The sequence below is a fragment of the Lonchura striata genome, chromosome 26 (genome assembly GCF_050655825.1).
Source record: "Lonchura striata isolate lonStrDom1 chromosome 26, ASM5065582v1, whole genome shotgun sequence".
In the NCBI taxonomy this organism is placed as follows: Eukaryota; Metazoa; Chordata; class Aves; order Passeriformes; family Estrildidae; genus Lonchura; species Lonchura striata.
Genome location: NC_140728.1, coordinates 7542012 through 7567147, shown reverse-complemented (window position 1 = coordinate 7567147; position 25136 = coordinate 7542012). Strand labels below are relative to the sequence as shown.

Genomic DNA, 25136 nt, shown 5'->3' with positions numbered 1-25136 from the left:
CGGGGCCGGGCCGGGCGGAGCGGGCAGGCGGGGCCGGGCCCGGGCGGAGCGGGCAGCCGGGGCCGGGCCGGGCGGAGCGGGAGGAGCCGGGGCCGGGCCGGGCGGAGCGGGCAGGCGGGGCCGGGGCCGGGCGGAGCGGGCAGGCGGGGCCGGGCCCGGGCGGAGCGGGCAGCCGGGGCCGGGCCGGGCGGAGCGGGCAGGCGGGGCCGGGCCGGGCCCGGGCGGAGCGGGAGGAGCCGGGGCCGGGCCGGGCGGAGCGGGAGGAGCCGGGGCCGGGCCGGGCGGAGCGGGCAGCCGGGGCCGGGCCGGGCGGAGCGGGAGGAGCCGGGGCCGGGGCCGGGCGGAGCGGGCAGGCGGGGCCGGGCCGGGCGGAGCGGGCAGGCGGGGCCGGGCCGGGCGGAGCGGGAGGAGCCGGGGCCGGGCCGGGCGGAGCGGGAGGAGCCGGGCCGGGGCGGAGCGGGCAGGCGGGGCCGGGCCGGGCGGAGCGGGAGGAGCCGGGGCCGGGCCAGGCCGGAGCGGGCAGGCGGGGCCGGGCCGGGCGGAGCGGGAGGAGCCGGGCCCGGGCGGAGCGGGCAGGCGGGGCCGGGCCGGGCGGAGCGGGCAGGCGGGGCCGGCCCGGGCGGAGCGGGCAGGCGGGGCCGGGCCCGGCGGAGCGGGAGGAGCCGGGCCCGGGCGGAGCGGGAGGAGCCGCCGGGCGGGACGCGAGCGGGGTGAGGCCGCGGGCGCGGGCGGGGGTCGCGGGGGGGTGCCCGGGTTGCGGCCTCGGCCTGGGGGGCTCCCCGGCTTGTGGAGGCTGGAGCCGGGGGTGGGGGTGTCCTGCTGAGTTTATTGATTTATTGTTGAGAACACCCCTGGCTGGGGCTCCTCTGCCTCAGAGGAGCGCGGGCGAGGCCGTGGGGCTGTGGCCGGGTGAGGGTCCCTCCAGCAGGAGGCTGGGACCTGATCCCCTGGCAGGGCGAGACAGGCGGCATCAAGCAGATGGGAATGTATTTTTATATCTATATCTGTATATATGTACATCATTGTAGGTTCACCCACAAGGTGAACGAGCTTTACCTTTTAAAGATTCCCCCAGCACCGTTTCTGTCTAAATATTTACCTTCTAAAGCCTTGGACTAACCACCCTGGGGTCTGTGGGCAGAACTGGACGCTGGGGTGCAAACCCTGCAAGCCAAGTGCCATCACTGTTTCTGTTCTGTTTCTGTTCTGTCATTGTGGAGAGAGCTGCAGATTCCTCCCAGGGTGGTGGAGTTCATAAAAAAACAGAATAACATATGGGTTCCTCCTTCAAAGGCCTCTCTCTAAAGGGTTTGCAAGGGATGAGCCCTGCTCAGTGTGTGTACTGGCAAAGAGGGTACAGTAGCCTGTTGTTATTATTTTGTCGTTTGTATTGTAGGGATAGGAAGGGAAATAATGAATTCTTATTTGTTTTTTAAGGCTTCAGTCTGTTCTCCCAACAATGTGGGAGCATAATGCCTTATATCCTAGCTTGAGGATTGAGTAACTCTTGAATTTGTCAAGGAGCTGGATTGAGTTTTTAATGTCTGTGATTTACAGGGGTTGTCTACAAAGGTGTTTGTTCAAGAATGGAATGTAAATGGAGAGGGGTGGGAACTGGGATATAGCTCAGTGTTGTATTTTAGCAGGATTTTTCTGTTGTCTGGAAAAGGGGAAACCACAGTGTTTGACAGCATTTCTGTGGGGATGTTTGTTATAAGTGGTTCCAGGCAGATCCTGAAAGCTTGTTGAATCTGCTGGAATTCTGCACGGGACAGCTTCAGGAGGGAAAGCTTTGGCACTTGGGAGCCACAGAACACTAGATAATATTTTAGACCACTTGCACACCACTTACAGTGTCCAGGCAACTGGAGTAACCAGAAAAGCTGGAGCGGGGGGGAAAAAGGCCTTTAATATCCTGCAGATGTGCTGGCTTCTGCTTGTTCCATGAATCAGGGTATTGCATGAATGAAAGAGTTAGTAAAGCAATTGCTTGTTTTTATTGTCACGTGTGTGGCAGGTGCTTTACAGATGAGGAAAAAGAGCCCTTGTCTTGGAGAGGTTAATATGAGATATTATTGACCCAACCTGCTTTGCTTGCCCATGGGGCTGCTCAGGTGGCAAGATCTGGGACAAATATTTGCATGGAATGCAGGGAATGTCGGTAGAAGAGGAGCTAATTAACCTAGCAATGCAGTGCAGTATGTTCTCTTGGGTTTTAATTTGGGCTTGGGTTTTAATTTGGCATTTTTACCTTTTTGGTGGTTCTGTGGCTGTGGCTAGAAATTTGACACTGATGTGAATGTAACATCTGACATTAACTGCTGGAGTTGAATGCTTAGGCAGCTGCTGACCAAACAAATTTGGGTTATTTTTCAGCCAGATAATTTTCCTGATCTGATGCTCCACATGACCACATAAACAAGTGTGCAAGGGCAGAACAGGGGGGATCTTGTGGGGAGAGGAGCAATCGCTGAAGCTGTGAAACCTGGGGGTTTCTGAAAATACATCCCAGTGTTGCATTAAAAAGAAGATATTAACATCACCCTGGCTGTCAGCCAGTTCTTTAAAGGCAAATCAGAGTTCAAATCTGAACTTTATCATGTCTCTAGTTCTATCCATACATAAAGTTATGGCTGATTTGTGCTGTGGGAGCAACCAGAACAAATTGCAGCTGAGCAAGTCTAAGTTGAGGTGGCTTGTTACTCAGGGCTGGTCAGTGTGTGCTCAGGTGAGCAGAGCAGGGCTGTGCTGGCAGCTGTGTGCAGAGCCCTGTGAACAGTTCTCACAGTGCAGGGACAGAATCTGGTAGCAGAATTGAGCAAAGTGGTGAATTGGGTGAAGTAGATTCATGAGCTGGTTCCTGGGGCCAGGAAACTGAAGAGCAAAATGGGGACAGGGGCATGATTTCAGTTTTCAGCTGTGATTATCCGTCGTGCTTCTTGTGTTTTTATGTGGTGATCCTCAGGCTGTGCTCTCAGGGCAGAGCATTGCTCAACTCTCTCCCTGCTGGCCCAGTTTGATCAGGTTAGTGTTACCCACATCAGAAACAAGAGGCAAAGCAAAACTCTGCAGATTCTGCCTTTCCCCCAGGCAGTGCCAGTGTTTTTCCCAGGCAATGGGAAAAATGTTTGCAGTGTGATTCTCACATTGGCAGCTTGTTCCTTGTCCAGCAGTTTCTTTACATCTTTTCTTGAGCCAATCAGCTGCTCTCAAAGAGGCCTTTATGGCAGAATGCAAGTGGTAGAGGAATATACTTTTTTTTTTGGTAACTTAATGTCGATCTCTCATGGGTGTGTTCCTATAAGTGAGAAATATTTTGCTGTCAAATGCCATTTTGTCACCCAGCACAATGGAGTTCTTGCTGGGATATTTAGTTCTGTGGCATCTCTGACCTGCAGGCAAGCTTAGAGAGGAAGGTAGGGGCTTTGTTGCCTGCAGGGCAGCTGCTCTCACGTTGCTGTTACTCAATAATCAGTTGGCTTTGACATTAGGTTGCGAAAATTTAAACAAATTGTGAACTGCCGAACTTTGCCCGACACATTGTGTTTGTTTCTCTGTCCTGTCCCATTGCTAACGGGAGATTTAATGAAAACAAATCTGGGTTAAAATAAGCGACTGAAATTGTAGCTCGGGAGGGCTTAGCAGGGCTGCTGCGTGTGATGATCAGCTTTGTATTGTTGGCTTTTGTACTTGGTGAGCAATTGCTTTATGGGATGGATTCATTTGGAGGAGATGAATAAATGAAGTTTCATGGATTTCTGGGAAGCTTTGTTCATTTACATAAGCTGCGAATCTCGGCCGGTTCTGCTCTTGTCAGGAAATTTCACGGCTTCTTTGAGTCGGTGGGAGATCCTGAAGCAGCAGAGATGATTAGGAGAGCAGCTCAGTGTTGTGCTGTCGGCTGGGAGCAGGTTTGCTCCAGAGGAGCCTTCCCTCTTTCCTGAACACATTCCTGGGATGGAAGTGCACACGCTGCTGTTGGGCTGTGTGGCTGCAGTTGATTCCTGTTAACACACCAAATCTCTCCTCAGGGGTTTCTCCTCAGAGGCCATGGAGCTTTCAGCCAACGAGCTCAGCATCTATGACAAGCTCTCCGAGACCATTGATCTGGTGAGGCAGACTGGCCACCAGTGTGGCATGTCAGAAAAAGCCATTGAGAAGTTCATCAAGCAACTCTTGGAGAGAAACGAGCCCCAGAGGGGCCCTCCACGGTACCCTGTCTTAGTGGCTCTCTACAAGGTAAGACGACTTTTGTGCATGAACACAGCATTTGAGGGTCAGAGCTCTCCTTTGCACCTGAGTTTTTTCTTTCCCATTGCATTTTCTTGATGAATTTTCCAAGATCTTTATTTAAAAGACTGTGAAATGTAGCTTTCTTCCTTCATGTCATGAGCTGCTTTGAGAGCAGGAGACAGCTGCCCAGGATTTGGAATTGCTTATCTGTGCTGTAAATTTACATTGTCCACGTCTTCCTCTCCCATAAATTATTAAATAATGAGATTTGGATTGATTTTCTGACTAAGATTCCTAGTGTTGGCATCCTGAATGGAAATGTGAGGAAGGTAAGAGATTCTTGAAGTTCAGAGTTGAGTAATGAAGTGAACATGTCTCTGTCTCTGACCCTGCCACAAACTTCTACATGTCTTTATTCTCCTTCTGGTCTATGAAATAAAGCTATTATCATCATGCTTGATGGTAGAAAAATGCTTTAAAAGCCTTAACTGAAAGATTCTGTAAAAACTTTTGCAAAGTGGGTGAAAGGATGCTATTGTTAGGTAGGTTTAAGACCATTCAATCCCAGACTGGTTTGAGTTGGAAGAGATCTTAAAAATAATGTAGTTCCAAGTCCCTTCCATGGGCAGGACCCCTTCCACTAGACCAGATGTTTTCTTCAAGTCTGAAAAGCTTCCCACTGACATAATATTCAGTAATACTTTAGTGTCATCTCTACAAATCCATTGCAATGGATTTTATTTGGAAAAAAATTCAAGCTCTCTTCCTCGTGTCCTATAAAAAGCTGTAAAATGAGGCAGGAGAACAGGAAACTGCAAATTTGAACTTTCAGCTTCTGTTTTCATTTTTGCTGTTGATTCAGTTTGACTTTGGCCAGCGGGAGAAATGCGTCATGTCATCTCTTTAAGGCTTATTTGGGATTCTGGTATGGAGGAGGGAGCTGGTGCCAACTCTGCCAAAGTGTTTTGAGGCTTGACGGATGTTTGCAAAAGCCACGGGGTTTTCCTTGTGTAAGAGGCATGGCAGGAGTGCAAGCTTTTATTTGATTAGGTAGGGAGGAAAAGGAACTATCTGTAGATAATCCTGATTGATCTCATGCTGGATTATTTGCAGTGCTAAAATACAGGAACAAAGCTGTTGTGTGGCTTGGGTTTGATGGCTGCTTAATTTCATCCGTGGACAGCCCTAATAATAAAACTGGCTGACAACTCTGTGTACATAAATAGCATTGCAGCTGAACAAGGAGACACAGCAAAAAATAAGAGTGTTTGCGTTGTGGCGCACAACCACAGCCCTTTGATACCAGCAGAAGGTGTGTCCTGGTGTGAGGACACCTCAGCTCCCTGCAGTGTCATTAACCCTGTGCCTGTTTTCCCTTGCAGGGACTGCTCACCCTGGGCTTGGTGTTGCTGACTGTTTACTTGGTGATCCAGCCCTACAACCTGCTGCCACCCGAGGCGCCGCTCTCCAGAGCCCAGGCCTGGGGCTCCCTCGTTGGGCACATCCGGCTGCTGTCCCTGCCCATTGCCAAGAAGTACATGTTGGAGAGTAAGGAAATGTTTTCCCTGCTGTAACATAAGCCTAGCAAGAAATACCAGCTTAAATACCAGCCACGAGAGTCACTCGAACATCTCCAGGGCACCACAAATGTGTTGCTGGCTTGGCATCATGGTTTTCTCTTTTCCTACCACTGTACTTAAAAATAGCATCCTGAGTTCTAGCTTCACTGGGACTGAAGTATATTTTATCTCTAACTTGATAATTTTGTTCTTGCACATTTTCTTTTCCTCGCTTTTAACACCTTGGGTCTTTCTTCCACAAGAGTTTCCTTTTCTCTAGAAATCTTTGCACTTCTGAGAACCAGAACTGAGATAGCTTTGCTAGGGAAATGTCACCTTTTCTTGTTTTTTCTGAGTAAGGTAAAACCAGTTTCTCAACCAAATCTTGATATCTGTAAGCAAAGTGTAAAAACCTCAACTTTTGGCCTCGTTTCAGGAAAAGGAGTTTTTGCCAAGTGGCATATTGGGAAAGGCCTGGGGGATTGAATGCTGTCATGTTTGCGTGACATTAAGGGCAGTGTGTGTGTATGAGGAAGTCAGATAAGGGCTCCCTGTGAGGTGATCCCATCACAGGAGAGCAATATCCTAGATTTTCCTAGAATGGCATTATAGAAATGGAAAAGTTTGGCTATTTCTCATTCTTGGTTAATCATTTCACTGACTTAGTCTGGCAGGTGGGTGCAAGCCTGGGCTCTGCCTCTGCTGGAACACAAAGACTGTCAGAGATGATAAAGCTAAGAATTATTTTGAGCAGGGATGTGGCACAATGTTGGTGGTCTGGTGGCTCACTGTAAAAACAAACTCCTGTAGCCGTGCCCTTGTCAGGTTTATATTTAGATTGGACACCTCATTGTGTTGGAGTTGTCTGTGTTGGCTCTGACCTTCCTGCCAGAGCTAAAAAGGGCTCCCTGAAATGCCAGCACCATTCTGCATTTTCTCCCTCCCTCTTTTCCGATGACGATAATGCTAACATGGGATTTCTGTTGATTCCAATCTGTATGGGTGGGACAGGGTATCCCTCATTGTTCTTATTCCTTATAGATGGGGATATCTCTGGGAGTGAAAAACAAAGATGAGAAGATGGCTCTGATAAGCATTTGACATTAAGAGCCTGCTTATCTACTGCATTCCAGCTTTTCCATGGTTGAACACTCCCCTGCTCCTGTATTGAGGTGGAATCCAATGGGAATTTTAATGCTGGTTTCACTTTTCACAAGGGCCGGGAGTGACAGGACAAGGGGAATGGCCTAAATTTGAAGGCAGGTTGGATGTTAGGAAGAAATTCTTCCCTGTGAGGGTGGGGAAGCCCTGACACAGGTTGCTCAGAGAAGCTGTGACTGCCACATCTCTGGAAGCTTTCAAGGCCAGGTTGGACAGGGCTTGGAGCAACCTGGGATAGTGGAAGGTGTCTGCACAGGGTGAAGCAAGGTGAATTTTAAGGTCCCTTCCAACTCAAACCATTCTGTGGTTCTATTGCATTTGTTCAGTCAGATTTTATTCAGAAAGTAGTTGGGTTCTTCCTTCAGCTACCACTGATCCCTTTGGATGAGAAGAGCCCAAGGAGGTTTTTTGGCACACCTAAAGGTTTGTAGGAAAAGGGCTGCCTGAAACCATGAGGATCTCCTTGTAAAGATAAGTAAGAGCAGGAGTAGTTCTGGCCTACCTTTGGAAAAAAACAGCTGAATGATGAGGAGATGGGGAAACATCCATAGGAACAGGGGAAAAGAGAAGGATGGGTGGAGAGGAAGAATGCAGTGTTGTTATTTAAATGCATATAAAATCCCTCAGGCCTCTGTGAATCCTGTAAGTCTTCAGAAGCTGAGCAATAGGGTAGGCAGCAATACAGTTCTGGGAAAAAGAGGAGAGGGGAGAGGCAGTTCCTGCTCTCTTTTCCACAGAATTAGATTGTGGTGGAAGCCACAGCATGTCCCAATTAACAGATTCACTGGGGTTAGCTGGAGTGACTTTGATCCTGCCTTGGCAAAAGGAACTAGACAAGACCCTGGCTATTTAAATGGGAGAGTGCAGCACCCAGCCTGAACCTTGGCTGGGTTCCTGTGGGAATCCCTCATGTCCTGGCTTCCCAGCAGGCAGCTGCAGTCACTGACACTGTCCCAGTGACACTGGTGTCACCATCACAGCTTGCTGCCCAGAGGACACTGGTGAAACCATCCAGCAGGGATCTGGAAGAGGGAGTTCGATGGCTTGGGGCTGAGTGCTCTCCTAAGCCCTTTCAGCCCTGCTTTGTGTGTGTTGTATTATTTTTCCCCTAATTTAGGCCTTGTGGTCTGCTGAAGGGAAGGGGTAAAGCTGCACTTTGTGTCTTATTTGTTGATGAGAGTTTAAGTCCAGGAGGTCTTGCAGGCGGGTCTGGTGTTGTCTGATCATAGAATGCCAGAATAGTTTGGGTTGGAAAGATCACCCAGTCCAACCCCACTGCCCAGGCAGGGTGACCTGGAATGGGTGGGTTTGGAATGGGGACAGAGTGGGGGGCATGACCTCCCTGACAGCTGTTCCAGTGCTCTGCCACCCTGCATGGAAAGAAGTTCTTCCCCAGGTTGAGGTTGGAACTTCTTGTGTTTTAGTTTGTGGCCATTGCTACTTGTCCTCTTGCTGGGCACCATGGAAAAGTCTGGCACATCCTCTTGGCATCCCTTGGAGATATTTATATGCCTTAATGAGGTCCCCTCTGTCTCTGGAAGGGAGATGTTTGCACTGTGCCTGAGCAGCAGAGAAAACCACTAATGCAGGGACTCAACGTACAGACTCCTCTTCCTTTCCCTACGTAGGTTCTGGGAAGAAAATTTTGAGGGGGCTGAGGATGGAGCTTGGAACTTTTGGTGCTCGGGCACCAGTTCAAAGCCAGTTTGGGCTGGTCCTGTTGAAAGCCACCTGTTGCCAGCTGGAGGCTGCCGTGGCTCACCCACCGGCAGTGCTGGCACACGTTACGTGGTGTGGACACGGCTGGTCTGGCTCCTTCCTCTGTGCCTGGGCAGGCAGGGGCAGCCTGGGCTGTGCTGTCCCTCCTGAGCTTTGGGGCAACTTTCCTGTGTCCGGCCTTGAGGTTGGAGGGAGGTGTGGGCTGAGCAGCCAGGTTTGTGTTGCAGAACAAGGGCAGCTCAGTTGCTGGGCTTCCCCCGAGAGCCAAGAGCTCCGGTCAGAATGGTGGTGAGGCTTTGGGAGGTGCAGAGGTGCAGGATGTGCTCCCCCCTCCCTCCTGCTCGTGGTGACCTGCCCTCAATCCTTGTCCCTTCCACCCAAGAGCTGTGCTGTGGGTGACAAGGGCTGCCTGTCAGTGGCTGTGGGTGGACCTTTGAGCAGCCGAGGTGAGGAGCAGCATCCACAAAACTCTCTTGCATTGTTTATAGGATCGAGTCCAAAGTAAATTTCCTTTTTGCCTGTCTCTGTGCTCTCTTTCTTGCTGACTTTTTCCCCCAGATCAATTCCCATATTAAACCTTATGTTCCCACCCTTTGTTCCTTGATAGCTGACTCTTAGACCCTTGGGTCTGTGCCTCTCTTCCAGCTGTTTTCCCAGGGCAAGGTCCCTGTGGTTGGAGAAAAGGTCTGTGGAAATGTGGTTTGCATTTACTCTTCCTGAGCTGGTGTTTATGCAGAGCTTGTGAAAGCCCTGGTGCTGGGTCATGTTGGCTGCTCTGGGCCTGCAGCTCTTGGCACATCAGCTGTTGTTCATTTATAGCCCCAGAGAGGCAGTGGGCTGTCAGAGCTCTGGGTCTGCCTGCTGTAAGGAGCACAGTGTATTTTGATGGGCACATGGGTTAACTCATGGCTATCTAATGCTATTCCAGGGAAATGTAGGACCTGTGCATTCTGGATTAATTTATCACATAGGCTGGGAGGGACAATTCCCTCTGTTTTCAGTTCTCTGGTGCAAAATAGGGATACGAGTGCTCCTCTCTCCCCTGCAAGCATTAGGAAGTATTAGGAATACATAAACTCTCAAAGTCTGCAGTAAAGCCAAATGAAAAGGGTTTTTCTATTCAACAGAAATTTTAAAACTACACTAGTGGTCACTCTACTTGATATTTCTTTCCTTCACAACTGTGCCATCCCTACAGCTTTATTAATATCTAAATATGATTTTTGATGTCAGCTGGTTGGTAAGTGTTCTCTGCCAGCCATGCAATGATGTGATGAGGAGAGCATTAAGCTGCTCTCACATTAACTCATGTGTCTGCCCATGCTAAGTTCAGTCCTTGCAGCTCAAAAACTTCAGCAGAGCAAGTCTCTCAGTAGGGAACAGGAACGTGACAATTTGCACGTTGTACTGGTAGCAGAGGTTGTAATGACCTCAAGGAAAATTCAGCTTTGCTTTTAATAATGACACTTGGACCTGGGTACACTCATCCTGCACAGCCCAGAGTCAGCTGGGTCAGTAACTGCTCAGCACACCTAAAATCAGACAAAAGCACACATGGATCTCAGTGCTGGAAAAGAGATCCTGTGCAAGTTATCCCCAGCTTGGAGAAGAAGTGTTAAATACCCCTTTCAGCCTAGACCAGTAGGGCTAAACTCATGTTTATGGGTTTGTGTGTAATTATTGTAGAGAAAGGAGCCCAGCTGGAGGAGCAGTGTTTAGCAACACCTTGTAAATGGCCTGTCACTGTGTTACTAAAGCCTGCTGGGTGCCAGAGCTATTTGTGGGGATGGGTCACAGCAGGCTGGGTTACTGGGGGAGGGCAGCAGCTGGTTACTGGGAGAGGGCAGCAGCCTCTGCCTCTTGGTTGGCCCACCTTGGGTTTAGCTGGAGACTTGCCTTGGCACTTGGCCAGCCCCTCTCTCTTCCCTGATCTTAACCCTTTGCAGGCAAAACACTTTTCCCTATGCTTCTCTCACTCCAGCCTTGAAGTGTTTTTATCCTTGGCACAGCTTTGTGCAGAAGGGGAGTATCCAACATGCCTGCCTTGCATGGAGACTTGCTGCTTCTTGAGAGCAGCGTGGGCACCCAGGTGTTCATCCAGCCTTTCCCTGTGAGCTGAGCACCCCAATGTTCATCCAGCCTTTCCCTGTGAGCTGAGCACCCCAATGTTCATCCAGCATTTCCCTGTGAGCTGAGCACCCCAATGTTCATCCAGCATTTCCATGTGAGCTGAGCACCCAGGCATTCATCCAGCCTTTCCCTGTGAGCTGAGCACCCCAATGTTCATCCAGCCTTTGCCCGTGGGCTTTGCAACCCATGCTGTCTCAGGGATTCCTGAGCCCAAGGAGCATGGGCCTGCTCTGAATGAAGGGTTGAGCAATAAGGCTGCTTGGGAGGTAAGGCAGGATCTGATTTCTAACTTGCTGCCTCTCCTATTGCTCTCAAAGGATGTTATTTTTTTTTTTTCCTCAGCAAAGTTGAAGTGGTTTTTGCTCTTGTTTTCCTGCGTGTTTTCATGCACCCACTTTGGGGGCTGAAGCATTTGGAGGTGGCTGTGGGTCACAGCATATGCAGGGCTCTCTCCCATCCCTGCACAGCTGCCAGTTTATCTGATCTGTGTGTGTAAACAACCCTTTTATGATATAACCTGAGAGCAACCAGCAGACATGTGTTGGCTCGTTCAAAGGGGAAAAAAAAACGGCTGACTTTGCAGGGCAGGGTGGTGCCAAGCTGTTCATACTCTGTTACTTTGGCCTTGGTTCAGCCAGTGAGCTGTTTGTTTGGGTTTGCTGGCAGTAAACTAACCCCAAACCATTGTGGTGCTGTGGAACATGAAATACTCTTCCTTTTACTTCTATATTGTGAAGCCCCCAAAATGTCTTGTTTCCTCATTTGCAGAGTGAATCCTTACTTTGGATTCACTTCCCTGCAATGAGCATTTGCCATAGGTGTCCTCTTGCAGAGGCATTTAGCAGCCTGGCAGAGCCCTCTGTACACTTGTGACACAGACATGTCAAACCTTTTACAGGCTGAGGCCACCATCAGGCAGGTGACAGCAGCTGGGAGGGATTTGTTTCCAAAGCTGTTCCTCTGAGGCAGATTGCTCATGCAGCACAAGCTGTCATTGGGGCAGGTAACCAGAGGTGCAGCTGGAGTGGACTTGGGATGCTTTCCTGACAGCTTGGCCCCTGCCTTCCATTCTTGAGACTGGTAGGTGCAGATTTCTCCTGGAAATAATGCTCTTTTGCCCCAGTGGGCTGTTAATTCCTCTTGGGCTCAGCTCAGCAGACTTAATTTCACAATGTCTGGTTGGATCAAAATCATTTTCGTGCCTTGCTCAAGGTTGACTAATGATCCCTGTGCTGGTGGAGCAGCCGTTACCCATTAGTGAGATGAATGAGTAGTTCTTCAAGCAATGTTGACTTCTACCCAGAACAACAATAAAGGGGTTCTTGATGGATTTTTTTGTAGTTGTTATTTTGTTCCTAGATGTTCCTAAAAATGTTGTGAACCAAACTGGGAGGTACTTTCTTCTTGTGGCATAAATATATTCAGTATAGCCAGAGCTACAATAAAAGTTCAATATGAGGGAGGGGTGAGGATCTTGTGCTGAACAGGGACACTCTTTGTAAGTTTATATTTAAAACCTCACTGTGATGCAGTCCTTAATCAGGACTTGCAGGCTGTGATTAATAATCCTTGTTTCCTGCCTGACTTACTTAAGAGCCTATCAGTTTAGCCTGACTTTGACATGACATTATAAATGATCAAATTAATTTTTAGCCTAGTGAAGAATTTGCAGCAAGATGGAAACATTGCTTGTGCAACAAAGTGCTCCAAATGCCTCTTCCAAACTGTGCCACCTGGTAACTACAGAGCTTGGAATTCCTACATCTATAATGTGAGAATAATGGGATTTACCTGTGTCATGGATTGTGATCATCAGTTGATGCCTGAATTGTTCCACTGTCCCAGGTTGCTCCAAGTCCCATCAAGCCTGGCCTTGAACACTTCCAGAGATGGGGCAGCCACAGTTTCTCTGGGCACCCTGTGCCAGAGCCTCTCCACCCTCACCAGGAAGAATTTCTTTCCAATATCCCATCTATCTCTGCCCTCTGGCAGTGGAAGCCATCACCCTCATCCTGACACTCTAGGCCTTGTCCCAGCTCTCTCTCCAGCTCTTTGGGATCTCCTTTAGGCACTGGGGATCTAAGGTCTCCCCAGAGCCTTTTCCTCTGTAGATGAACAACCCCAGCTCTCCCAGCCTGGTTGCAGAGCAGAGGGGCTCCAGCCCTCAGAGCATTTCTGTGGATTTCTTGGGACTACTCCAGCAGCTCCACATGTTGTGTTGGGGTCCAGAGTGGAGGCAGCTCTGCAGGTGGAGTCTCACCTGAGTGGGGCACAGGGGCAGAATCCCCTTTTAATGAAACACCCAGGTTTGTACAATGGACCTACAAGAAAGGACAGAGAAATATCTGGGGAATATTCAATGCACAGCCATTCTTGGGAGCCCTGAGTTCATCCAGTGCTTGCTGAAGTTACTTGAATATTCCAAGGATTGGCCCCAGTGAAGTACATGATTGGTCTGAGGAACAGTCTCATGCTCAGAAAGAGGAATCTGGGATTTGGAACCAGCCTTTGCAGGTTGTGGAGCTGCTCAGTACATCAGCCAGTCCTCTGGGGAGCTTCCTTTCAGTTACTGTGGGTGATGGCAGCAACAGCCCCTACGGACACCACACCTGGGAGGGCTGTGAAGTCCTGGGGGGTCTTCCTGGGGCCAGACTTCTCTGTGCAGACCTGGCTGGTGCTTGCCTGGTGGTGACTGCTTCAGCCTTGCAGCCCTGAGTTCTAGGGAGCAAACCAGCTTGGTGGGGAGCCAGCAAACTGCCTTAGCACCTGCAGTGCTACAAGCAGCAGGTTTTGTGTTTTGAACACTTTGTTAGGGTCAGGAGCAGCCCTTGGCTCTGTATCCTGCAGGAACAAAAGTTCCCCCTGGTAGAGGCTTCCCTTTGAACCTTCTGCACTGGCAGATTGATCCTGCGGCCTCTGTATGGTGCCTAAAGAGAGCAGGGCTTGCTGAGATCCTGCTCTCACAACCATGTGGGCAAGTTTCCATGAGTTAATTTGCTTTGCTGCAACAGGCAGAAGCAGGGCCAGGTCTTCTCAGGAGCCTTGAGTTTACAATCTGATCATCCACACCCAGCATCTCTGGGGCTGTGCACACACACCCCTCTCTAGTGCTGTGGGCAGCCAAAAATTTGGGAGATCCTCTGTGAAAACAGCCAAGAAGGGCGGGGTACTCATTTTAAATTGAGGGTGACTTGAAAATTATTTTTCTGCATAGTGGAAAGTAGAGTCATAAACTCCTTGTAGTATTAATCATAGATGCGTTTTAAGGGAAGATTGTTATCTCTTGGTCTGGGCTGTGTTAGCAGCTGAAAGTCCCAGCCCTGGCTCTGCTAGGAGCTCTCCTGACAGGGGGGAGAAGGCAGCTCTTGTTCTGGAGAAATAATAACACATAAAAGGAAATATTAGGTAATTATGGCCAATAGGGAACTGAAGTTCTGTTGAACAAACTGAAGGCTGCCCCTCAAAAAGGGGTGAGGAAGCAGGGAGAAGTTGGCCACACTTCTGTGGTGTAATGGATAGTTGGATGTGTCACTGCTACAGCTGCTCTCCTGCACTGCAGCTCCACAGGGATAATTGCCCACACCCAGCACTTCTGCATGTGCATGGGAGTGGATGGGACCATGGTGTGAGGGTTGTGCTGGGATGAAAAGAGCAACTTCCATTTGCATCCCCGAGCAGCCGTGTGTGTGCACAGACAGCGCGCTCCACCGGAACAATCCCCAGGGTGTCTGGGCAGGCAGGGTGATAATGTAAAAGGAATGCAGGGAGGGTAAGGAGACAAAATCAGCATCCTGGGTAAAATCCTGCCCTGGTCCCCAGTGGCAGTTGGCTCCTCTGAGCACCATCTCTCCTCCCGCCCTCCCTGGGAAGGGCAGGCGCTGCCCGTACTTGTCATGCCAGTCACACACATGCTGGTGCACAGACTAACACCCTCCACAATAAATCAAAAAGATTAATTACTAGGAAAAAAAAAATCCCACAACCCCACTTGCAGCATTTGAAATGCGGCTCAACCAGTGCTCTGCTCTGGTTATTCATGGGGAAAAGAAATCACCTCCTGAATCGAGCAATTGAGAATGCAAATATCCCAGCCTGGCTCAAAAGAGGAATCAAGCTCTGTACTGTCAAGCTGATTAGCATCCTGTTCTGTGGGGTACTTCCCTGAGCCTAGAGGGAAAATTTGGGGACAACTGTGCTTAATGCTTAGGGATGAGGTTTCTGAGTTTTGCCCAGAGAGAAATTACAGTCTTGCTACACCCATGACAGACCATAGAGATGTTTTCGTGTTCTCTTCACAGTGACTGCCCTTTCTCTGCTGAGATCTTTCAGCCTTTTGTTTCCTGTCACTGACCAGCTGTTTTTTGTGAGTTGAGTTTTTTTGTTGTTGTAAAACTGAAGCTTTCTACAGGCAGGGGAACAAAGATTTTCTTTTTTCTCTTGTGAGCAGGAAGGGAAAGTACATCGGAGCAGTTTCTCATGGGACTGGGACTTCTGCTTGCAAGAAGGATTTTACACTTTGTTTTGCCTTTTTCCTCTTTCCCTGAAAGCAGTGTAGATGTGTCTTCCAGAAAAACTAGGAATTATATCCTGATCCCTTTCAGTCCATATCCCAGCAGTAGGGTGGGAAATGCAGCATTTGGGAGTTGGAAAATACTTAGCAAGAAAGAAGCAAAATGAATCCCAGTGTTCTTGTTGTTATGTCCCAGTGAACATAAATCCTCTATACCATTCCTCGTGGCCTGCTGCAGATGTCAGAGAGGAAAATAAAACAAGAGCTTCCCTATGAAGTGCTGTTCATCCCTTCTTAGCCCTGTGCAAGAGCTTGAGTGTGGCTGGAAATTGCAGTGGCAGTGACAGGCAGCTTGTGCACGCTCTTTTCTGCCCCAAAAAGCTGCTGTATATCCTTATTTCCCAACTTGATTTTTCAGCTGGACTTCACTCTTCTTTCTCCCTTTGCCATCCCCTCTGTTTTCCGAGTTTGCCTGCAGCAATGTCCAGGAGACTTTGGAGCTGTTTTGACATGTGCTGGCAGGGTGGGCCTGTTGGTGAGGACAGATCCCTGGATAGTCCACGTGAGATGTGTCCCAGGCCTTGGGTTTTTCCTGAGCCACCCTGACAGATCAGGCCTGGGATGGGTTTGCTGCCACTGCCCAAGTTAAGCCTCTCCCGTTGGATTAAGGCTGCAGAACAAGGGCTGTCACTGCCATAAAATCTGTGTTTGAAGTGGAATTTCCATTAAGCTCTCCCATTTCTCAGAACCTGCTGCTTTATCTCCAAATATAAAATTTATGTTGAGGGCTTTTAGACTGGATATCAGGGAATGGTTCTTCCCCCAGAGGATGCTGGGCACTGCCCAGGCTCTCCAAGGAATAGGCACAGCCCCAGGCTGCCAGAGGTCTAGGAGTGTTTGGACAATGCTTTCAGACACAGGGAGGGAGTTTGGGATGTCTGTCTCTGTGCAGGGCCAAGAGCTGGAATTTGATCATCATGTGGTTCTGTAAATTAGAGCCACACCCTTTTAGCGTGGTGGCTGCTCTGCACATCCTTTACATAGAAATGCATGGGGTGTTCAGCATTGTCCTGCTCATTCCCTGCTGCAACAAGTCTCTTAAGGTTTCTTTGATTTTTTGGGAGAGCTGTTAATTGGAGGAGGGAGGCCAGATATAAGCATCAAATTGTGTTTTCATGTAAAAATTAAATTTTTGAAGATGTAAACATATGCAGTGTTTATTGTAGGCCAGTTCAGCTGACTGTGGCATAACAATTTTTGGAATTCAAAAGGAATGTGGCTGTGGTCCAGGGGTTGCTGGGACTTTCTCCCAGTTTCATCTTCAAGTCAATGCATGGGATGAATGAAAACAGCAGCAGCATGTCTTGGTGAAATCTGACATTTCCCCAGCACTTTGTGCTCATCAGAGACTGGGCAACCATTGCCTGGGATGAAGTATTTCTAGGTTACCACAGTGGTAAAGGGGAGGGTGATGATTTCAGGTATGTCCTAACAGGGTTCATGACATGAGTGCTAACTATGTGGGAGTTACTCTTTCCAACCTGGATCTTTTTTTGTTTACTGGGTGTTATCTCCTTGATAATACTTTTGGGTTGCTCTTTTGCTTATGGAGTTGTTTCAGTTTAATTACACTACATATGATGGTTGCTGTCCCTCTGTTGCTCATGGAAGGGTAGCTGAGCCTGTGTGCCTCATGTACAGAGAAGTGGAATTTCCATAAGCTCTTCCATTGCTCACAACCTTCAGCTGTGTTTCCAAAATGTGCTGGAAACATTCCCTCCAGTTCCCTGCCTGGTGAAGCTCCCTCTTTTTGAGTTGCAGCCACCGGAAACTATAAGAAATCTCAGTGTTTCATGTTAGAGATAATGAGTTTATCATTGAATTTGTCTCCTTTCCATTCCATTTTTGGTCTTGCTAAAGAGGTTTCCCTTGTTTCTTCCCCAGAATGCCAGGACTGGTGGGCAGCAGGTTGCAGACAGAACACTTCCGCACTTCCCGCAAACTGCACAGTCTGTTCTGCTGTGAAAAGCCTTCACATAGTGACAGACTCCAGAGAGCTATCAGAAAAGCTCCAGAGGCACCAGCCTTTCCTAATCAAGGTAATGCAGGGATTTGTGAAGCTGGGTGATGAGTCCCAGCTCTTGAACAGCACGAGCCCAAAACCCCTGCCCAGTATTTTCACCCATGAACTCAAGCTGCTCATTCAGGACGTGTGTCTAAGAAGACATCTCACACCAGTGTAAAGATGTGGGAGGAAAGAGCTCCCTGCATTATTTCTCTGACTAATGATCATTGTATTTGGACACTTAGCAATTCACGTGGCTGTTGCTCTTGGATGTTTTCTAGTGGGAGGGAAATGGGAGCAGGGGGCAGCCCTGTGGGCACAGCTTTTATCTTTGTTTCTTGTTCTTTAAGACAGGGCAGCATCTCTCCTATGAAGAACTGAAGCATTTTCAGTCCCAGGACCCAGAACTGGCAGAGGTTATAATAGAAGAAAATTCAGCTGAATTATGGAGCTGCCCATTTTTCTTTCCCTGGTGAGTCAGACAAAACTTGTGATGGATGGACACATCCTTTCTGTAGGGGTGCTCAGGCTCTGCCTGTGTGAACCACCAGTGCCTGCAAGTTGCAGTTAAACTGGAGGGAAGGTGTACAGGAGTGGGTTACAGGCTGCTTCTGCTTGCTGGCACTGATTTGTTCTGAGGACAAGACTTCTGCACTAAAAATGGAGAATTGGTGCTTGGTCTCCAGCTATTGCTCCCTTTATAAGATAAAATTGTCCCAGGGACTGCCTGGTCCTGTTCTTCAGGCTGTAAATCATCTGGGCTGTGAGCTCATCACCTGAAGCAACTGGTTCACATTTCTATCACCTCTGTCTACTGATTGGAAATCCTCCACCACTTGTGCCGACTGAGAAGAGATGCCATGACTTCTGCAAACACTGAGAAGTAATGGAAAATCAAAGAATCCTGCAATTAGTGTTTGGTCTTCTGGAGAAAATACAGCCAACTCTAATCCTGCCCTGTTAACCAAAAGCTCTTTGCCTCATAAAGGCCAAAGTCTTTAATGTGAACAAGACATGTGAGCAACTTGGAGCTCTCTGAGGTGTCAGAGTAAGAACTGCTAGAGGGATGGTCAGGGTAGAGAAGAATTAATCATGTCAGTCCCCTAGACAGGGATGTAAAGATAACAAGCTCCACCTGGCCTTTTCCAGGTTACATTTTCTGGTCTAGAGAACAGCCTTGGATCCCCCCTGCCTCACCACGTGGGTTTGGTTATGGTTGTGTATGATGCCACCTCTCTGCATCTTTTGTAATGAATGGATCTGGCCAGTGACTTGGGTCATTTTAAGGGAAAAGGAGAGGGAAATGAAATTCAGGTATCCATAAGGATCTGTTTGTTCCCTCTTTATATGGTCCCGGTGCAGGAGTCCAGAGGAAAGAGGGAAGGAGCACAGGTTTGGAGGCTGAGGTTGAATTGTGCTCCTGACTCCCAGGGCTAGTCTGACATGCTGTTTATCAAGCATGAATGTTTGGCAAGAATTTTATCTGGAAAGTAGCTTTTAAATGCAAACATTATCATTGTATGATGATTCTTTAATATGGGCTGGTTTGTTTAGGAACAAGTCTGTGAATAGATCCCGGATTCTCCAGGAACTTTTCCCTGCTTCCTCTTTGCTGTCCTTCCCCAAGACAGTGTCCCTGGAGAGCTGCTTCCTCATCCACCACCCAGATTTGGGGAATAAGGTGAGAAATTAATTCCAAAAGCTGCCTTCCAGCTAATTAATTCCAACTCCTGTCTGTGAGTTGTCTCCCGGGAACTCTGAGTTTTTGTGGGATTCACAGGGTATTTTTAGCTGATACTGTCCTGAAAAGGAGCATTTGGGGTTGTATCAGTTCTGTCCATCCCTGTGTAAAGTGGCATCTCAAGGTGGCTTTGCCTCCCAGCACTTGTGTCTAGTTTGGGGCAGGAGATACCTTGTGCCCATCTCCCTTGGCAGCTGGAAATGTCACAGAAACAGAGGAATTTTAAAGATCATCTTGTTCCAACACCCCTTGCCTGCTCCATTAATGTGTCTGGCCTTGCTCTAGAGCTGGGTGAGGTCTTTCTGTGCACAGTTGGGCAGAATTGTTTTAAGAGTTACATTTTAGAAGCTGTTCCTGGCAGTGAATCTCACTCATTCTGAGACACTTGAAGCTTCTGGCCTGATCTCCTCCTCTGTGTTTTCCTGAGTTGTGGGGATGTGCAGGCCCTGCCTTGCCTTGGAGGAGAGGAGAACCCTTGCATGCAGCTGACCTCAGCTAAGATTCTGTGATCCACTGGTAACTGGTGGAGCAGCACACATATTGTTTGCTCTGTCTTGCCTGCCTGCAGGACAGTCACTTGTCCCTGCTTTGGGCAGACAGAGCCAAGGAAAGCTGTCCAGGCTTTTGAAATTCTCTCCTCTTGTCCTAGAGCTACAGCCTGCACAGCCTCTTTGCTGTTGGGAGTGGGCAGCTCACCCTGACTGTTGCACCTCTGGACACGTGCAGAGGACACTGTGAGGTGTTCAAGGTGGAGCTGGAAGCTGGAGATCTGGGTGAGTACCAGAGCTGTGGCATGCAGGGACTGGGAGTGGAATCAGGACACTGCTTCCAGCTGGGTCTTTTCCATCTGACACATCTGACACAGTGGTTTGTGCCATTGTCACCTCCAGACTGGTGTGTGCCTGCTTGTCACAGCACAGGGAGTGGGAGTTTGTGGCCTGGAACACCAACACTGGAGATGCTCAAAGCTGAGCAGTGTGGGTACACAATGGGTATTACAAACCCGGTGCCCACTGAGGGAAGTGTCTTTCCAAAGAGCTGCAGCATGACCACATCCCTCTGTGGGAAATGGGAGCACTCATTAAGGATGGGCTCATCTAACAGAGCCTCTCCATTGCCTCTTCCCAAGGTTATGCCAGCACAGATCACTGGACAATGAGCTTCATGGCCAGAGGGACAGAGCCAGCGGTGATTTGTGATGGAGCTGCCAGCTAAGGATGCTGGGGTGAGAAAACAGAGCTGTTCCCAGAACAAGACTTTCAGCTTTGAAGCCAAGGCAACGTCTTGAGAGGAGCGAGCCAGGGCAACTGGGGCAGGCAGCTTTGCCACCCTGCATGTTTACAGTGTTTAAAAAGGACTATTTTCTTGATCCTTGAGGTAATCCTTTGCCTTTCCTCAAATGTATTTTGGGAGAAGCTCAAGCTATTTATGACCCTCCCTGTCCCCTCAGGTAAGCCCTGGGTTTGCAGCAAAGGGGTTTTTTTCCCAGGAGCAGCAGATGGATTTCTCAGGATGAGATTCACCTTATGTTCTTTGTGGATTATGGCACTTCTGAAACTTCCTGGGGGGTTTGGGAGTGGATGGGGTGTGTGACATTTCTGTGTACATTCCTCCTGAGGAGGAAGCTTTGAGCCTGTGTAGTCAGGCCAGTTCTATAAAGGGAATGAATTGGTGATGTGTCCCAGCTCCCTCACGTCCGCAGCTGTGTGAGCCCTGCAGAGCTGATCTTGGCTCCTGCTCCCAGGCTGGGGAGAGCCTTGAGCCTGAGGGCAGAAACTCTCACCCACTGCATCCTTCTTGTACCAAAAGAATCCCTTCAAGCCTCTCTGTGTTGTGATCACCCTTCTGCAGCTCTCTGTCAGCAGTTGTGAGTGAGTCAAATGGTAATCATGCTTTTCTTCACCTCCACTTCCTTTCCTGTAAAAACACCAACATGTGTTAGTGGTGCTGGAAGTACAGGAGTTCTGGATGGAGACACACATGTGTTAGTGGTGCTGGCAGTGCAGGAGTTCTGGATGGAGCTGGGGCTGGGAGAGAGCAGCTCTGTCCAGCTTTCACCTCAGCCACCAAGGGCTGCACAGCCGTTCTCAGCAGCTCCTTGTTTTTGGAAGCACTGCCTACGTTCCCAGCCCACGGTACCTCTGGGAGCACCTGAAACCTCCCTCTTCCCTGGCATATTTTTGCATTGACTCCTTCCAGACCTGGAACTCTGTCTTCAGAATGGACGTTGGTTTTTCCTGGGTCCTTTCCAAGCTGCCTTTGCGTGTTTCCTGCTGCTGGAGCAGTGCTGTCTCCAGTGCCCTGAGAGAGGCTCGGGTTCGGAGTTTGCAGACTGCGGATGCTCCAGTCCCTTCCAAGTCTGATCCTTTGGGTCTGATCCCACTGCTGAAGATCATTTACAGATGTGTCAGGCTGAACTCATAGGCCAGGGCTGGAGTTCAGGACATACTCTCACACTTGTTAATATGGATTTGGGAGGGGTATTTGGTTGACAGCGGATTAACTCTGTTCTCAGGAGCAAGAGCCTTTTTCTCTGTAAATATTTTAGGTACATGTAAAATGACAGATTGGGAAAATGTCTGTCCAGCCTTTGTTTTTGAGGAGAATGGGAGCAAGCATTGTGCTAATCTGATTAGGAGCTGACAAAAGCTGCCAAGTGGGATGACCATGTCTGGCTCCTGTACAAGAATAAGGCAGAGGACAGTTCCTGCTCCAAAGAATTTAGTCTGAGGCCTTGACAGTACAAACATTTCTATGCATAACCCTTATTTTTCTCCTGTCAAAACAATGAGAACAAGCCCAGCACCTATGTCAGTCTGTGCATGGCCCTTGGTGCTGGACACACACCAGATCTAGCAGAACCAAAAGGGGAGAGTCTGGCTCTGTCAGGATAGAAAAGCACTAATATAATTTGTTACCAAGTATTAAAGGGAATTGGACTAATGTAACTTCCATTAGTATTCTCACTGCTTGGAGTCTATTTCACACTCATGACACTACATTCAGTTTTGTACATGCCAAGACACACACATACACCCACACCACCCCTCTCCCTCTTAAAGCTTGGGTCTTAGTTAATGGAAATTTGGGAGTTCAGTGATGGCAGAATTAGGGCCTCATTAGTGACTGTTGCTATTTACACCTTGGCAGCTTCTCAAATCAAATTCAAAGGCTGACCAGGTTACTTCACCTCTTACTGGTTTTGTATTTGACCCATTTTTGTAAAGCATTTGCTCAAAGATGCTGCTGGAGCCATTCTTGCTGAGATTGTGGTGGTTCAGTGACACTGTCACTGCTAAGTGTCCTTGACTGTAACTTGTAAAAGAGCTGCGGGGACAATTCCCAAATGTCTGTGAAATGTTTGGATTTTGAGAGTCACACTTAAGCCATTGTGGCTGTCTGGCTCTTTTGGGAAGAAGCAAAGAAAATGGATCTATTTACAGTTGCTGTTTGGACTTGGGGGAGGAAGGGGCAGGTTTGTGCCTGTTTAGCAGAAATGTTCTCACGTAGTGCTTCTCCTTCCCTCAAAGAGTTGCAGCTGGTTGGACAGGAGCTGGTGAGTCTGGCCTGTTTGCAGAGCAACCTTCCAAGTGCACTTTATGGGCTCTGCATAAGTTTCCAGCTCTGTCTCAACGATACATTGCATATGTCCCAGCCTCGCTCCCTTCGGAGCTTACATCATTTGTTTTTAAGCTCTCCGGTATATTTTCTCTTCCTCTTCCAAAAGCTGTAAGGAATTAGCTGCTAAACTAAAACAGGAGGGCAGTTCTCCTGCTGATAAAGAGTCGATTTTGGCCAAAGTGCTGAACCCCAGTCTGCAGCACAGCTTCCAGAGCAGCTCCTGTCTCCAGCTGCCAGAGGAGTGGTGCTCACACCTTCCACATCCCAGGGCAGGCAAGCAGCCACGGTGGGAAACCCAGAGGTGAGGCCACAATGGCAGAACTGGGATGGCCAAAGGGAGGTTTTGATACCTTTATTGCAATCAAGCCCTGGTCGTCTTCCACATCCAGAGCTCCAGCTTCACAGAGCCCCTGGAAAAGCTGCAGACTTCCCTAGAGAGGCTGGTGGTCCTGGTGGCCTGCTGAGGTGGAACTGGGGGGAACAGGGCTGTTCCTGCAGCTATTGAGGTTTCACAGCCATGATCACATAACTCACAGAGGGCGTGTCCCACCATGGTCTCCCTCACCTCAACTCCCCTTTTGCACTCTCTGTGCTGGTTTGGACAATCTCCCATTCTCTCTCTCCCCAGCTCACACAAGTTCCCAGTTAACACATTTAAAAATCCCTTTGTGTGCTTCAGAACTCATTGCCTGTGAGCTGGGAGATGGATTCCTCCTCACCCCACATTCCAAAGGCTGCAAAGCTGCTCTGAAATCACACCAGAAATCGGTACTACCCACGAGCCCAGTGGGCAGAGGTGAGGAGGGGTCACCTCTGCACTTGCCAGGCTGGAAGGCTGGGCTGTGCCCATCAGCTGGGCAGGAGGATCGTGGTTTAAAGCTGCTCCCCAAAGCAGGGGTCACTGACCGGTGCTGTCAGTCAGTCCTGAACTCAGGGTAACTGAAAGGAGGAGAAAGGATTATTATGATTTACTTCAGTACCAGGAAATCAGCGGCCCCCACGGGAGCCAACCTGGCAGTTTCTATTGATTCTTTGTTTTGCTTTCTTTGTTCTGTTTCATTTTTTTTCCCTGTTTTTTTCCCTGCCCACTGTTACTGCACACATTGATTCCCCTGAGGGGTCTCTTTGCAAGGCCCTGGAGAGCTTTGAGTCAGATTTCCCAGGAGTCTCCAGATTGCAGTTTCTCCCACCAGGCCTGTTTTTGCAATGTTCTGGAGGAGAAGCTGGTTTTTCTGGGCTGGAAAAAAGCACCTCCCTCCCCTCACAGCTTCCTGGGCTGCAGCAGGAGGAGGTGGGGAGCAGGAGAGCATCTCATGGTAGAGATGCTATATGTGAGCTACATAAACAGCAGTGTCTCAGAAAAGGGATCCTTCTGCCTTGAAACCCTCTGGTTCCCTCCCTCCAGGAGGGAAATTTCCACACACCCCAATCCCAGGTCCTTGTTCAGCCCTGTGGCCCCCAAGAGAATTGAACACTTCCTGGGGTGAGGCCATTTCAGTGGGTGCACAAAGAGCTTTGGCTTCCTGCAAACCAAACTTCCTCTTGGTAAATTTTATGGACAGAACTCGATATCCTGTTCAGGAACCTTCTCCTTGTAAAGGGCAGAGATAGACAAAGGAGATGCTGGACTTCCCTTTGCTTTGGAGATTCAAACAAATGACAGGTGATTTATTTTTAGCATTATCTCCTTGTCCTGGGGAGGGGAGTCACATTCGGAATGCTCAGAGGTGCTGGGAAGTAAAGCTATATATGCATAAAGACTGTTTTAATGCTGAACACTAAACTTAGTGATGGATTTAAAAAAAAAAAAAAAAGAATGTGAATATGCACTTAATGCAGAATTTTATGGATGGTCCTAATTTAATATATTGCAAATTTTGTAAATAATTGGGAAAAGCCTGTAAAGTATGTAAATAAATGAAATTTGTATGTAAGAAGAATAAAAAAGTTTTTAATTTTTGCAATTAAATACAAGTGTTAATGACCCTTTTCCCTTTTCCTGATTTTTATTTGCATGTTGCATGTCAGCTATTCAGGAGTTATTTAACCTTTTTTTGGGTACTTTTTCTAAGGGAAGTGTAATTTAAGGGAAGTGAAAAGTCAGAACACTTTTGTTAGGAAAATGTCATAAGAAACACTTTGTGAAAAAGGAGCAGTTTGGGAAATGTTCTGTGGGTTTCAGCCTGATTCTCTGAACAGTGTTGATGCAACAGCTCTGCCTGTCCCTCCTTTATTTTCTTCCCAGTAACAATCTCCATCTTTCCTTCACAATTCAGTTTGTTTTAGCCAAACTTTGAGGCATGGAAGACGTAAACTCCTTCAGAGCTCATAAATCCAGGCGAGTAGGGAGAAAAGAGATCCTGTTACTCCCACACCCGTGCAGGAGCCTTGTAGACA

General features: G+C 48.7%; 1 protein-coding gene across 3 annotated transcripts; it reads left to right on the top strand.

Moving 5' to 3' along the window:
• The first annotated feature begins 592 nt into the window (after positions 1–592).
• Positions 593–24723, top strand: C26H6orf89 (chromosome 26 C6orf89 homolog). Of its 3 annotated transcripts, none has more exons than XM_085561399.1 (8): positions 593–710; positions 4032–4239; positions 5616–5781; positions 17257–17411; positions 17728–17849; positions 18932–19058; positions 19768–19891; positions 20248–24723. In XM_085561399.1, the coding sequence occupies exons 2-8, from the start codon at positions 4051–4053 to the stop codon at positions 20331–20333; spliced, it is 969 nt and encodes a 322-aa protein (XP_085417525.1). In that variant the 5' UTR covers positions 593–710; positions 4032–4050; the 3' UTR covers positions 20334–24723. The 3 variants fall into 3 exon arrangements, with proteins under 3 accessions (XP_085417525.1, XP_085417524.1, XP_085417523.1); XM_085561398.1 differs by lacking the exon at positions 593–710 and adding an exon at positions 756–3024; XM_085561397.1 differs by lacking the exon at positions 593–710 and adding an exon at positions 756–3693.
• The last annotated feature ends 413 nt before the right edge of the window (positions 24724–25136 follow it).